This window comes from Eubalaena glacialis, chromosome 17, assembly GCF_028564815.1.
Source record: "Eubalaena glacialis isolate mEubGla1 chromosome 17, mEubGla1.1.hap2.+ XY, whole genome shotgun sequence".
Taxonomy (NCBI): Eukaryota; Metazoa; Chordata; class Mammalia; order Artiodactyla; family Balaenidae; genus Eubalaena; species Eubalaena glacialis.
In genome coordinates, this window is record NC_083732.1 from 80,964,524 (window position 1) to 80,978,798 (window position 14,275).

Here is a 14,275-nt window from a genome sequence, read left to right on the forward strand (position 1 = left end):
AGAGGGGCAGGGCACAGTTTGGTGGAAAAGACAACCCAAAATGCGCAAAGTATTTCATTGTAAGATAGAGTACAAAACTGTAATGATAGAAAATTATAAGAAGAGATAAAAAATTCATTCACTTGTTAGGTTGGGGTGTGGTATTTATGGGTGGAGACTTGGAGGGGACAGTTATCGTGCAGCAAACGCACTACAATGATTGATATGTTTATATGTGCGTACACACATATGCATACATGTATACATATACATACATACACACATATGCATACATGTATACATATACATACTCACATACACACATATGCATACATGTATACATATACATACTCACATACACACATATGCATACATGTATACATATACATACTCACAAACACACATATGCATACATGTATACATATACATACTCACACACATGCATACATGTATACATATACATACTCACATACACACATATGCATACATGTATACATATACATACACACATATGCATACATGTATACATATACATACTCACATACACACATGTGCATACATGTATACATATACATACACACACATATGCATACATATACATACTCACATACACACATATGCATACATGTATACATATACATACTCACACACATATGCATACATGTATACATATACATACTCACATACACACATATGCATACATGTATACATATACATTCTCACACACATATGCATACATGTATACATATACATACTCTCACACACATATGCATACATGTATACATATACATACTCACATACACACATATGCATACATGTATACATATACATACTCACATACACACATGTGCATACATGTATACATACACACACATATGCATACATATACATACTCACATACACACATATGCATACATGTATACACACACATGCATACATGTATACATATTCACATACACACATATGCATACATGTATACATATACATACACACATATGCATACATGTATACATATTCACATACACACATATGCATACATGTATACATATACATACTCACATACACACATGTGCATACATGTATACATATACATACTCACATACACACATGTGCATACATGTATACATATACATACACACACATATGCATACATATACATACTCACATACACACATATGCATACATGTATACATATACATACTCACATACACACATATGCATACATGTATACATATACATACTCACATACACACATATGCATACATGTATACATATACATACTCACATACACACATATGCATACATGTATACATATACATACTCACATACACACATATGCATACATGTATACATATACATACTCACATACACACATGTGCATACATGTATACATATACATACACACATATGCATACATATACATACTCACATACACACATATGCATACATGTATACATATACATACTCACATACACACATATGCATACATGTATACATATACATACTCACATACACACATATACACATGTGCATGCACACACACAGACACACACAGACACAAACACAGAAACACACCCTTTGGTCCATCTCCTCTCTGCGCTCCCTGCTTTGGCCCTGGGCTCCAGGAGCCTGTGGCTCCAGCGGAAGCCTGTGGTCTTTGGGGTCAGGCATACCTAGATTCTGGTGCATGACTGCCAAGCTGTGTCCACTTGGCAAATCCCTTCACCCCTGTGAACGCCAGCATCAACTACTCCACAGGGGCTTCTGGGGGAGGACCAAGTAAGTCCTGACGTGCAAGCGCCTTTTATAAACGGTAACAGGTCCAAATGTGTCATCAGAGGTAATAGCAAGGTGGGCGGCCAGCAGGCAGTGAGGGAAAGGGGGGTAACAGGTCACAGAGGCACATGCCCTCCACCTGGGGAGTGGGGACAGGTGTAACTCACCTGGGAGATCTGTGGGAGGCCGCCACAATCCGCCATCTGGGAGAAAGAAAGCTGGTTAGTGCCAAAGGCCTCAGTGGAGGGGATGCTGGCTCTGTGGACCAGCTCCAAATGGGCATCCACTCTGCCTGCTGCCCTGCCCCAGGCCTGCCTTGCTGAGGGGGGCCTGGACATGTTACAGGTGGGGAAACACCCACCTCACCTGGCACGCCTGCTTTGGTTACTATCCGTCTCGGCATTAAACTCTGCCTTCTTGGCAACCATTACTTGCAGCTTACAACAGGCGAGGCGCTGTGCTAGGCCCTGTAGATGATTTCACTCTGCTCCCCAAAAACCCTGGAAGGGACGACTGTCCTACTTTAGAGGCAGAAACTGTGCCAGAGAGAACTTGAGGAACTTGCAAAGTTCTGGCCAGGGTCTGTCTGACCAAAAAGAATTCACTGCATGAGGCCCTGGACACACAATCTCTTTAAAGACCCCTCAGAAGGAAACTGCAAGATTCAAGGCTTCAGGCCTGATGGGGCTCCTGGTTGGCCACCCTTGGTAAATGCTATAATTTCCAGAGTTGCTAGTAAAACACCAAACCCAAAGCCATCACTGCGTAAAGCCATTCCAGGCACGTGTGAATATTTATCCAAAGCCCAGGGCTCTGGAGCACTTGGGCAGCGAGGTGAGGATGGGGAAATAGGACTGGAAGGTCTTGGTGAGAGTGAGTGGGGCTGTGGCCAGCCTATAGCCCAGAGTCTCAAGACTAAATCCCAAGGGCTAGCCTCAAGGTCAGCTAACTTGGGGCAGCCTTCAGCCCAACGGGAACGCAGTGACAGAACTCCAGGGGCCCATTCAGCAGGGCGGGGTGGTGCAGTGGGGAGAGTCTGTCTAGAATCAGGCCCCGCCCACACAATTCCTATCCATCCCTCTTCAGAGCACCATGGCCGGCAGCCCGTAAACTCCTGGGGTGCCAGAGAGGGATCCCCTCATCTTTGCAGCCTTGGGTTACCAGCCAGCGCCCAATAGATGTTTGTGAACAGACACATTAATTCACCATTTCTGTGATTTCTGACCACCAGCTTTGCCATAATCAGGCACAACTCAATTCTGCAGGAAACTTAGGGATTTCTGAGAAAGAACAAACGTAACCCTCCATCATTTTCCCTGTACCTTGAGAAGAGTGGTCTTCGTTGGGTCCAGTTTCGAGTTGCACTCCACCTAGACAAGAAGAGGGAGAAGAAATTTGCAAATTGTCTACCTGGAGCCAAAGTCATAAATTTTCCCCCCTCCCTGCCACTCTGCCACCATCATCAGGAGCTCCAGTATTCCTACTGTCATGGAAGAAAGAATGTGGGCTTTAGGATTCAACAGAGGTGGCTTTAAATTCCAGCCCTACCATCACTAGCTGTGTGACCTTGGACAAGTTACTTAACTTCTTTGAGCCTCAGTTTCCTCATCAATAAAATGGGGATTATATCTTTTTCAAAGGGCTGTTGTGAAGATTAGCTAAAATGTAGAAGGTGCTCCAGAAACAGCTGCTAAATGAATGGGCTTGTTTAACCAGCTGCTGCCAGTAATTCTTTAGATTCAACATCCCCAGTCCCGACAACCATTCTTCAAATGAAATCATATCCACCAAGATGGTTTCTTTCTTCAATTTGTCAATGACCCTCTTAAAAGTGCATCCAGAAGTGGGCAAAATACCCACCCGTAACCTGTGATGTTCAAAATGCCTACGGTAGAATTATCACCTCCTTTAACGTAAACAATATATCTTTATTGATGCATCTTATGATTACGTCCAGTGGACTAGATTGCAAGAAATTCATGGTTCATTTGGATACCCCAGGTCTTTACTAACTGAACATTTGCTGACCCTGCTCTAGCCTACTGCACAAGGCATGTCACTACTCTAGGACTCCGCCCACTAGCCCCCAAGTCTCCCGTGTCCTCGGCTATGGGGGTGTTGGAAAGATGGAGTCCTGTTTTGCCTCCGCCACATCACAGGTGGGAATTAAGGGGTGAAATGAGCCAGAAAACCTTTCCTAAGCCCCGCTCCACAGATGCCTGTCTGCCCCACCAGATGGTCAGGCTCCAACCAGGTCTGAAAGCTCCACCTGATTCCCAAACGCGCAGACAGTCTCCTGGCCAGGAAGCCAAGCGGAAACACGCCCATATAAACAAGCCAGTGGGAGGCAGATCGGCAGGTGAGGGGGCCTGGGAGAGGAGACAGAGGCCCCACTGCCAAGCAACTAGGGCTGGCAGTCACCAGGGAAGGAGGCTGGTGGCTGGGCCCTCTGACCAAAGGCCAATATGGCATCTAGAAGATGTCACTTGCCCTGATGGGAGCAGAGGAGGGGAAGAGGGTGGGCAGGGAGACTTCATACCAAGGTAACCAGAATTGGACCGTTGAGTTAAGCACAGAAACCAGTGGTTGATTTCTACATACCACAGCGTCCACAGCAGGAGAACTGTCCCCAACCACCAACAAAGCAGGACACCTGGGGGCAGGGAGACAAGGGGGAGTTAACACAAGGTTCACTGAAAGATTCTCATGCTCCCAGCCCTGCCAGGCTGGGGCCAGAATTCTAAAAAAAAAAAATACTTTGTTTTCCCCAGTACCTTTGGCTCTTTTACTACCTTCATTCTCTAGCCTCTGCTTTATTCTTAGGAAAAAATGGGTTAGTAGTCATTTACACCTTAGTATGAATTTCAGCCAGAGAATTTCTATGCCCTGATGTTTTATTTTCAAGCACCCTCTCCGCAAGGAAGGATGAGTAGGACTTTGCCAGCAATCAAAAACAGAGATGAAAATGACATGCCTGACAAAGAAAATGGCATGTGCCAAGTTCAGGTGTCAAATAATATGGTTCACTTAAGGAACTATAAAAAGACATAGTTGTTACTGTTGGAATCCAGGTGGCTGTACCCACGACTGTCTTTTCCTTCTAGCTTTATAGGGCACTTCAGGGTGGGTCCTATGTCTTATTCATCTCCAGGCTCTGTGAAGCAAAGCCTCACACAGTATTGGGCATAGAGTAGGTGCTTCATAAATTCTGTCCAGTTGTGGTTATTAGCATTCCTTGTTTGAGATCCAAGGCTCCCCCACCAAGCTCTCAGGGACACCCTACAAACCAAATTCCTGCACAAGGAGAAGGCGAGTGAGGCTGGGCCGTGCCCAGTCCCTGGGCAGAATCCACGCAGTTCTCGCTGACTGGGCTGTCCTAGCACAAGGGGGGCAGTCCTGCCAAACTCAGAACTAAGGCGCTGCCGGCAACGGTGAGCACAGCTAAAGAGATGCTGCAGGAGAGAAGGGCAACTCACTGCAGGGTGACCGTGTGGGTTCCGGGCATCGGCCGCTCGATCTCCAGGTCCCGCCGGCTACAGACAAACAACAAACAAACATACCTTTACGTCAGCAGACCCTCCCCTGGAGGAAGCCCCTCCCACCGAGCCAATCCCAGGAGCTCCTGCACTGGTCGCTCTGGCAAACAGCCACCTACATCCCAAGCTGTGTGAAGTCCCACCCCAGCCTCTCTGGGTCCATAGAAGTGGCTTCAGAGACAGCGGGACTCATGGACCCCCCCCTCATTGTCCCCCATCTGCTTTTTTCCTTTTATGTACAAATCGCATCCTCCTCTACAGAGGGTCCCTGCTTCCCGTTCCCCCCTAGTAGGAGCCTCTACCTCCCAAATGGTGTCCAGCCTCTTCTCTTAGCCTCACTCTCACTCTCGCCCCCAACTCGGAGTCCTCTACATAGTAACCAAACCAACTCTTTAGAACTCAGACCTGATCCTTTCACTCCCTCATTTTAAACCCTCCCATGGTCTCCCACTGTACCCAGTGTGGCTCCATTACTCTCCCCTGTAGACGGACACCAGCCTCTCCCTGCCTGGCAGCTCCTACCATGAGACACCCTTTCCCAGCTCACAGCCCGGAGCCAGCCCGGCTGCATTCAAATCACACGCCTCTGCTTCCTAGCTGTGTGACCTTGGGCAGGAGGTCGAACCTCTCTGTGCCTTCGCTTCCTCAGCAGGAAATGACGGTGAGAGCACCCTCGTCATAGGGTTTTTCAGAGGCACCAGTTCGTCCCCGCAGCATGTGGGGCTGCGAGGGGTTGTTGCGCGTCTCCTCTGGGTGCCCACTGCCCAGCCGAAAGCCTGCCCACTCCAGTCCTCGCTTAGCGCTTGCTGAAAAAATGAGCACTCAGCCTCCGTGTCTTTGGTTACACGCTGGGGCCATTACCAGTCCCCCCTGCACTGAGGCTGGGTGGAGGGTAAGAGGAAAGGGACACGAATGCCCTTCATGAAGTCAAGTTATTAACATGTGAGCGACACAGAGCCCAGGAGGCTTATTCCTGCCCCCTCTGTGGAAGCGGCAGGCTGAGTTCCCTGGAGATTCCAGAACCCCTGGCTGCTCCCAGTGGCCCCGAGCTGTCCCCTCCCCTAGCTGAGCCCCAGACCAGCACTCAGGTATCCTTAAGAGGGCTGCACCCTCGCCAAAGGCCATGCTCAGGTGTCCTTATCCTTGGAGTGACTCCTTCGCCTCCCAGCAGCCTCCCTGGATTCTTCCCGTCCTCCCCCAGTGCTCTGCCACCCTCCCTCTCAGCTCTCCCCACATCCAGACCTTCCTTAGGGTCAGCGCTGGCACAGGCGTGGACGCAAACCCTTTGTGATATGACTGTTCCCACTCCTGCGTGCGCCCCTGGTGGTCTAGAGTAGAAGTTCAGCTCCTTGCAAAGCACTCAAAACTCCAGGAGGCACCTGACTTCCCAGGGTCCCTTACTGGGCACGCTTGTTCTGTTCATCTATTTGCTCAGGGGCTGCATCTTATATTAATTTTATAATCCCTCCTCTCTTGCCCCATGTTTGTTCCGGACCTACAAAAGGAGCCTGACAAGCGGCCATCGTGTGGCCCAGCGGCATCCTGGTACCTGTTGTAGACGTTGATGAACAGGTGCAGGTTGCCGGGGTTCATGTCGTTCACGATGTGCTGGCGGCAGGTGTGGACGACCTCCACGTTATTCTGCATTTCCTCCTGCATTGACAGAGGGGAGAATGTCGTTCGTGGGAACTGCGGCCACGGGCCGGTCACTACCCTCACCAGTCTTCAGGTTATTCAGCTACGTAGTGAAGGCAGTAATGCCCATTCCGTGAGCCTGCTATGGAGCCTGAGGGAACCTTCGGGAAAGCGGAAGCCGCACCCAGATGCAGACTGATGTCTGAATATCAGCTGGCAGCAGAGGGAACGCAAAGCTGGAGGGGCAAGCACGCCCTTCTGGGCTCAGACTTCAGTAGTTTTGATCTGAAGTCAGTCCTCTTGGCTCCGTCACTGCCCCTTAATTGGGCGAGTGCTTCGCCTCTCTGAGCCTCAGCTCCCTTTTAAAAAAAAGAGTGGGGATGACATGACCCACTTCATCAAGCTGTAGGATTTATCAGAGGTTGGCCACTCCGGAAAGCTCACATCGAGGCGACTGTTAGCAATTACTATTATTTTCTTTTTAATGGGGAGAGGTGAAAAGAAGTTTTTCATGTTTGCAAAACAAAACCAACTCATGCGACAGGAAGTTGCCGGAATGAAGGGCAATCTTGATTCCCACGAGGGCCAACCAGACCCCTGCAGAAGGCTGGCCTCAGCCTTCCCTCTCCCTGGTTCCTTTTGGAATGTGATTTGGGACAAACAAACAAGTTATGAGCTTGCTCTGTTTCTCATTTGTGCAACAGCGGATGCTACAGGTTTCACGAAAGGGCCTGATGCGATTGACAACGACCAGATCAGGAGCGAGAGGGAGAAAGGGGGGCCCACGTCTCCCTGAGCTGCGTCAAGACAGTCCACGGTCACTGAAGCAACAGAGAGACCAGCTTTTCCTCAAAAAACGTCAGGAAAAAAATAGTCCGAGGAATTGTGCTGGGGTTACAGATTGAAACACAGCTGCAGCAACTCAGGGGTACCAACAGATACCCCAGGTAATTTGGGGTACAGTCAGGCAAAGTTCTCACTCTATGCTTGACACCCCTCTTCCAAGAAAATACAGATGCTGGCTCTGAGCTTTCCCATATTGCTATCAGATTCAGATTATACACTCAGGGTGGAGAAAATGTATTGCAAACCGTGAAAGGAAGCATGAAAAAGGAAAGAGGACTCTAGTGGGCTACAAGATGGCCCCAAGGACATGTTGCACATCAAATTCCTGGACTCTGCGAATGTTATTTGGAAAAAAGGACTTTGCAGACGTAATTTAAGTTAAGGATCCAGAGATGAGGTCATCCTGCATTATGCCGGTAGGTTCTAAATCCAGTGACAAGTGTCCTTGTAAGAGAAAGGCAGAGGGAGATTTGAAACAGACACAGAGAAAGCCATGCAAAGATGGAGGCATAGACTGGAGTGAGAAACCACAAGCCGAGGAAGGCTGAGGCTACCAGAAGCCGGAAGAAGCAAGGAAGGATCCTCCCCTAGTACCACTGGAGGAGTATGGCCCGGCCAACACTCGGTTTCAGACTTCTGGCCCCCAGAACTGAGAGAGGATATATTTCGGTTGTTTTAAGCCACCCGGTTTGTAGTACTTTGTTAGAGCAGCCACAGGAAACTAACACAAGGACCAAACACAGTGTACACTTCAGCAACCCAGCAAAACCTCTGCTTCCCTGGGTGTCATATGGTCACAGGCCAGACGGTCACACTCTTCAGCTAAGGAGCAAACAGTGGTGTGTGCGCCACACACGGTGAACAGAGCAAGTCACCTCAAGCTGGGCAACTTGAGGGCCACATCAGACCCGTGCATCAGAGCAGTACATCCTCCAGCCCAGCAGGAGGTACAAAGCCAGAGTCAGGGGCCACGCTGGCCGGGTGACAGGGTAGAACCACACACCACTCGCATGCTGCCAGGGGCTTGGCTCAGCCGATGCTCAGTGGGGATAAGTGCACCACAGCCCGTCTGAGAGCCAGGTACCAGCAGAGGCACAGATGGTTACGGGACCCACACTGGAGCCAGACTCATAGGCTCCAATCCCAGCCCCTCTCTCTGGCTGTGAGACCTCACACAGCTCACTCAACCTCTCTGGTCTCAGCTTCCTCATGTACAACTGGGAAAAAAAATAGATCCATAACTAGGAATAAAAGGTCCTTCTCATACGGGTCATAGAGTCCTTAGGACCAAGGCTGACACACAGCAAATTGCACGGATGTGTTTGCTGTAGGCTTTGTTATAGCCCAGAATTGGAAAGAACCCAAATGTCCATCGACAGGTGAATGGAGAGGCAGCCTCTGGTACACCCATACCACAGAACACCACTCAGCACTGAAAGGGACGAACTCTTGATTCGCCCAGTGACATGGATGGATCGCAAAGTAATTTAACGGTGAGTGAAAGAAGCCAGATTTAAAAATAAAAGAGCGCGTACTGATACTGTTTACATAAAAATCTAGGAAATGCAAATGAATCTACAGTGACCCAAAGCAGATCAGAGGTCACCTGGGAGAGAAGGATTACCAGGCATCACAGAGGAAGTTCTGGGGGTTATGGTATTTTGTTAGTCATCTGTGATGGCTTCAGTGATGGTTTTCAGAATGTCAAAATTTGTCAAAATTGTCAAATTGCAATATGTGCAGTGTATTGTACTTCAACAAAGCTGTTAAAAAAAGACTTCTGTTAAAGGGAGAGCAAGAGAGAAGGAATGGCGTGACGACTGTGAATGAGTAACGATGGGCTATTTCAGGAGGGTCACACGGAGCGGCCCCTTGCTGTGCCTGGGCCATCTCCGCGCTCTACATGCCTGGCAGCACAGGACTGAACAACACAACGCCAGGCCACGCTGCTCACCTTCCCGAAGAGGTGAGACATCACCATGTCTGGAAGGGCTTGGGTCCATCCGGAGATCTGGGAGGACAGAAACAGGGATTAGAAAGCCGGCGTTCACAGTAGCCGGACAAGGTCAGGCCAATCCCACTGCCCTGGGGGCGGAGCCGCAGTGTGGGCTCCCTGGCACTCAGGTCTGAGGACGCCCCCTGGATGGGAAGGCGGTTACCTGTCTCCAGTTACTTACTGGACCTGGGGCCCTGGAAGGCAGGGTCATCAATTCCTTACTCTCAGAGCCCGGGGCACAGGAGATGCGGGGAAAATGCGTCTGAACAAAGACTCCACGTCCTCCCAGCTTTTGTCAGGCCTCAGCTCACCAAGTCCTCAGTAAAGGGGGCCTGTCCATGACTTCTAAACACACACTGAGCTCCCAGTCTACACGCCAGGATCTGCTTACCTCAAACTATCCTTTCTGTATCATCCTCTAGATTTTCCCTCTTAAGCCAGTTTCCTCTCTCTGAATATACTGACCTTCTCTACCTGCTCCCACCGACAATGCTAGGTATACAGCAGGAGCTCCATAAATGCTTGGCATACAGCAGGAGCTCCATAAATGCTAGGTGTGCAGCAGAAGCTCCATAAATGCTAGGTACACAGTGAGAGCTCTGTAAATGCTAGGCATACAGCAGAAGCTCCATAAATGTGTGTGGACCAACTTCAGTGTCAGGCAGGAACCCATAGGGGAGAGAAGCTCTAGACCTGGGGGACCTAGGTTGACCCGTCTGCCACCTCCTAGCTGTGTGGCCCTGGGAGGGTAGCAGAGCCACTGGACCTCAGCCCTCTCATCTGTAACCAGGATGCCAGGAGCTTCAGAGTCACAAGGCCAAGGTGAGGGTTACACATGGCAACTACACATGTCACAGGATCAGACCCCAGTGCCTGACACACACTAGACCCCCAGGAGAGGTCTTCCTCTTCCAGGGCTGCGGCTGGAAAGGAAGGATACGGTGCAAATACTAAAACCCCCCAAACAGCCCTCGGGCTCCACTCTAGCCAGTGGTCAACGTCCCAGCCCCCATGTCTGGCTCAGAACAGCTACCAAGAAGCCAAACTGGCCGACTGCAGTGCCATTCCCTTTGCTGGAAAACAAAATAAAAAACAGGGAATGTGTTCCGCTCCTGAATATCACGCCGGTGGGAGGAAAGGGCCCCCTCATCCTGGTGGAATGTTCCAGGAAGAAATGAAATATCACAGTGGCCAGGATGGGGTGGGAAGTAGGGGGAGGGGGGACCCCTTCAAACCTTCAAACCCCCTGTCCCCAACAGCCATCCCAAACTTGGCAAAAACACACTTTCAAAATGAGAGGCCAGGATCACCCTGGCTTGAAAGTCTTTGTCCTGTTAGAGTTGGAATGGTTTCCCCCTCTCCTTGGCAAATACTGGGACCTTTATGAAAAAAAAACAATAATCTTTTTAAAAGATAAACAAGGAACCCAGCCAGAGCACAGCTTCCTGAGACAGCTCGGGCCCTTTCCCCAGGCAGGGATGTGTCCTGCTAGCTCTGCATTCCGAGACCTGCGGTGCTTGGGTCTCGGCGGGCATTTGACACCTGCTGATGGAGAGATGGGGCCGGCGGTGAGCCCAGCTCAGAGGTGATTCCAAGGACCACAGACTCCAAGGGATCTTGTTCGGCCCCAGTTCTCCCACTGCCTGGCTCTGTGCGGCCCTAGACAGCTTCCTAACCCCTGTGACCCTCAGTTTCCTCCTCTGTAAAGTGGTTATAACAATCCCCACTCCTGGAGTGACTGAGGATGGAATGAGGTCATGCAGATATAGCCATGGAGAGTAGAAAGAGAACTCGATAAACATTCAACACTTGTTAGCTAATAAAGAGAACCTGATAAACATTCAACACTTGTTAGCTAATTATTATTATTGTAAAGTTAAGTGGCATAGAATCAGTACCAGATATGTATTTCTTTTTCATTAATAATATGTAGGTGACTGGGGTGACAGGCATTTGTCTTGTTCATCTTTTTATTCTCAGCATCTTGATCTAAGCCCAACATATGCTAAGTCCCCAGCGAACACTTCTTAACCCAGGTTGTCCTTATAAAAGCTGGCTCGGGACCCATGTCCCACTGATATCGCTGGCTTGGACATAGGACAGTGTCCTATTGAAATCTGAATGGCACATGGCTGAGGTCATGTTCACTATTCAAAGCCAAGCAGAGGAAAGCTGCTTTCTTTGCTGGGGGTGGTGAAGGGGTGGGGCTAGGAGAGGTCTCTTGCATTTTGTCTTCCAGGCAGAGTCAGGCACACCTGCCCCTCTGCAGACTGGGACACCCCCTGCCCGACCCAGGCCCCCAGCCTCACCTTAGAGGCGGCCCAGTCCATCCAGCCTTCCGCACAAGGGTTCACGTTGATGAGGACGAGGCCCTCCACCATCTCGGGGTTGTTCAGCTGCAATTGGAGACACGGAGTGAGAGAGACAACCTAGCCATCTGAGAGACTGTGAACTTTAAAGTCAAACCAAAGACTGAGAAAAGTACCAGAAGAGGACCCGTGTGGACCCCCAGAGCAGGCTGCTGCTCTCAACACTGCCCCCCTTCCAAAACTGAGGTTCCAGCCTAGTAGACACTAAATGGGGTTCCTGAGAGAACGGAAAGAGGAAACCATAGGAGAAGTAGGAGCACATGTGCTTGGCAGACCTACGTGGGACAAGTCACTTCACCCTGCTGCCCCTCAGCTTCCCTAGCTGTGAAATGGGTACATCATACCATGGACCTCATGAATCAGACAAGCTAATCAGCTCTTCAGTAATCAGTAAGAATTCTATTACTTCTCAGAGATGTGGAGGTAGAGACCTAAGATACAGTTGAGACCTTATTTTATCTGCTCAGAGCCTAGACAGCCAGACCATTTTGTATTCGTGCCAGCATGCCTAACCTCTAGCAAAGTCCAGCAAATAATAGGCCATCAGATGACATATGGTTGAATAAAATGAGCATCACTGCATTTTGAAACAACTGTTTGGTAAGGATACAAAGGACCCAGCAGCACCTGACCTGGACCCCTAGTAACATAAGTGACATCTGTCATGTTAACACAGATATCTCTGATTAGTTTAGAATTAGTCAGGGTCCAAGAGTTCCCTGACTACAAAAACCGTGCAGCTATCACAAAGAAGTAGCACAGCAGAGTACTCAGTGACGTGAGGACCTGGCCACAATCACTGCGAAGCGAGCGAAGATGATGATCAAGGAACATGTCTCGTGCGGCATTTCAGTGAAGGGAAAGAGCTGCTGGTGTGTACGTGAGTGCGCACCCACACACCCCACGTGCATACGTAACTCTGGACCACACACCCCGAAGTGCACTGTGGTTCTCCTTTGGGAAATGGAATTATGGCTCATTTCTTTTTCCTTTTGGGGAGTTTTTTTGGTGCTTTTCTAATTTTCTTCCTTAATCTTGAATTAATTTTATTTAAAACATATATATTGTGCATATAGAGAGAGAGAGAATTTTTTTTTTTTTTTAATGAAAGAACTCACAGCAAATCGAGTGAGGACGTAGGCGCCCGCTCCGGTTCCCATGCCAATGATGCTTTTCAGTCTGGAAGGAGAAATAAAAATTCATGTCCCAGAAGGAGTGAGCGATGGGAAGCGCCCTTTGAAAATCTTCCCCGCCCCTCTCATCTCCCCAAGGGTGTGTCGTGGGCATCGCTGAGGGTGGCTGGCAGGCTAGACAAAGTGGGACCACGCTGCCATACGTGCCCTGCAGGATCTGCAATGCATCATGCTTTATGTCTGGACAGAAGACCTTGACCTTGGAAAGACTCATGCCTTTCCCTCACTCCTCTCCCGACCGCGGCCAGGCTCTGACAGCCCCGCTGTCATTTACGGGAAGGCCTATTTACCAAACTGCTTCTTCCCGCTCTTCAGCTTTATTTTGGATTCTAAAACTTGGAATGAAAATGAATTGGGCAAGAACTTGGAGGTGTTATCATCGTACAAAAGGCTCCACTAAGAGGTTTCCTTGAGCCCTGAAGAAATAAAGGCCTGGAGGGAGACGTTGAGGGTTCAGGCAACCCTATTCCAGAATGTTCCATGGGAAAGAGAAAGCAATAAAAGAAGAGAGGCGAGGAAAGGATGGGTGGGGTGGCTGTCATCGGGTGATGGATTGACTCAAGGAGAAAAGCCCGACTTGCAAGAGGCAGATGGGAGTAAAGAGACTGCATGAAAAACAGTGTCTGCAGAGTATAACAAGCTGATTTCTTCCCTGATCTTTAAACATTAACCTAGATTTCAGTGCTGGGGCCAGATCAAGACCCCAGGAGAGGCAGAAGCTAGAGATCACCCTTCTCTGCAAGCTGGTGGGGGAGTGGATCCCTCACTCTTACCCAAACTGGTGAAGGACTCCGGGCAGCATTTCCGCCAGCTGGTCCATGGAGGGGTACATGTACCTTGGGAGAGGCCATGCAGAGGCAGTTAACAAGAGCCGGGACCCCGGCGGAAATGAACAGTGCAAACGAAAACACACTTGATAGGCAGGGACCGTGCAACAAACCGCCC

At 49.3% G+C, this 14,275-nt stretch overlaps 1 protein-coding gene across 2 annotated transcripts in view; it reads right to left on the reverse strand.

The window, feature by feature from the left end:
• Positions 1–14,275, reverse strand: part of NDRG1 (N-myc downstream regulated 1) — a 57,068-nt gene that overhangs the window by 7,075 nt on the left and 35,718 nt on the right. For both annotated transcript variants that reach the window (XM_061172239.1, XM_061172240.1), the window contains 9 exons: positions 14,104–14,166; positions 13,256–13,316; positions 12,078–12,164; positions 9,727–9,783; positions 6,841–6,944; positions 5,232–5,288; positions 4,357–4,408; positions 3,078–3,125; positions 1,923–1,958 (listed from right to left, as the gene is read on the reverse strand). In XM_061172239.1, the coding sequence (XP_061028222.1) occupies positions 1,923–1,958; positions 3,078–3,125; positions 4,357–4,408; positions 5,232–5,288; positions 6,841–6,944; positions 9,727–9,783; positions 12,078–12,164; positions 13,256–13,316; positions 14,104–14,166 (565 nt within the window). The remainder of the gene's footprint in view (positions 1–1,922; positions 1,959–3,077; positions 3,126–4,356; positions 4,409–5,231; positions 5,289–6,840; positions 6,945–9,726; positions 9,784–12,077; positions 12,165–13,255; positions 13,317–14,103; positions 14,167–14,275) is intronic.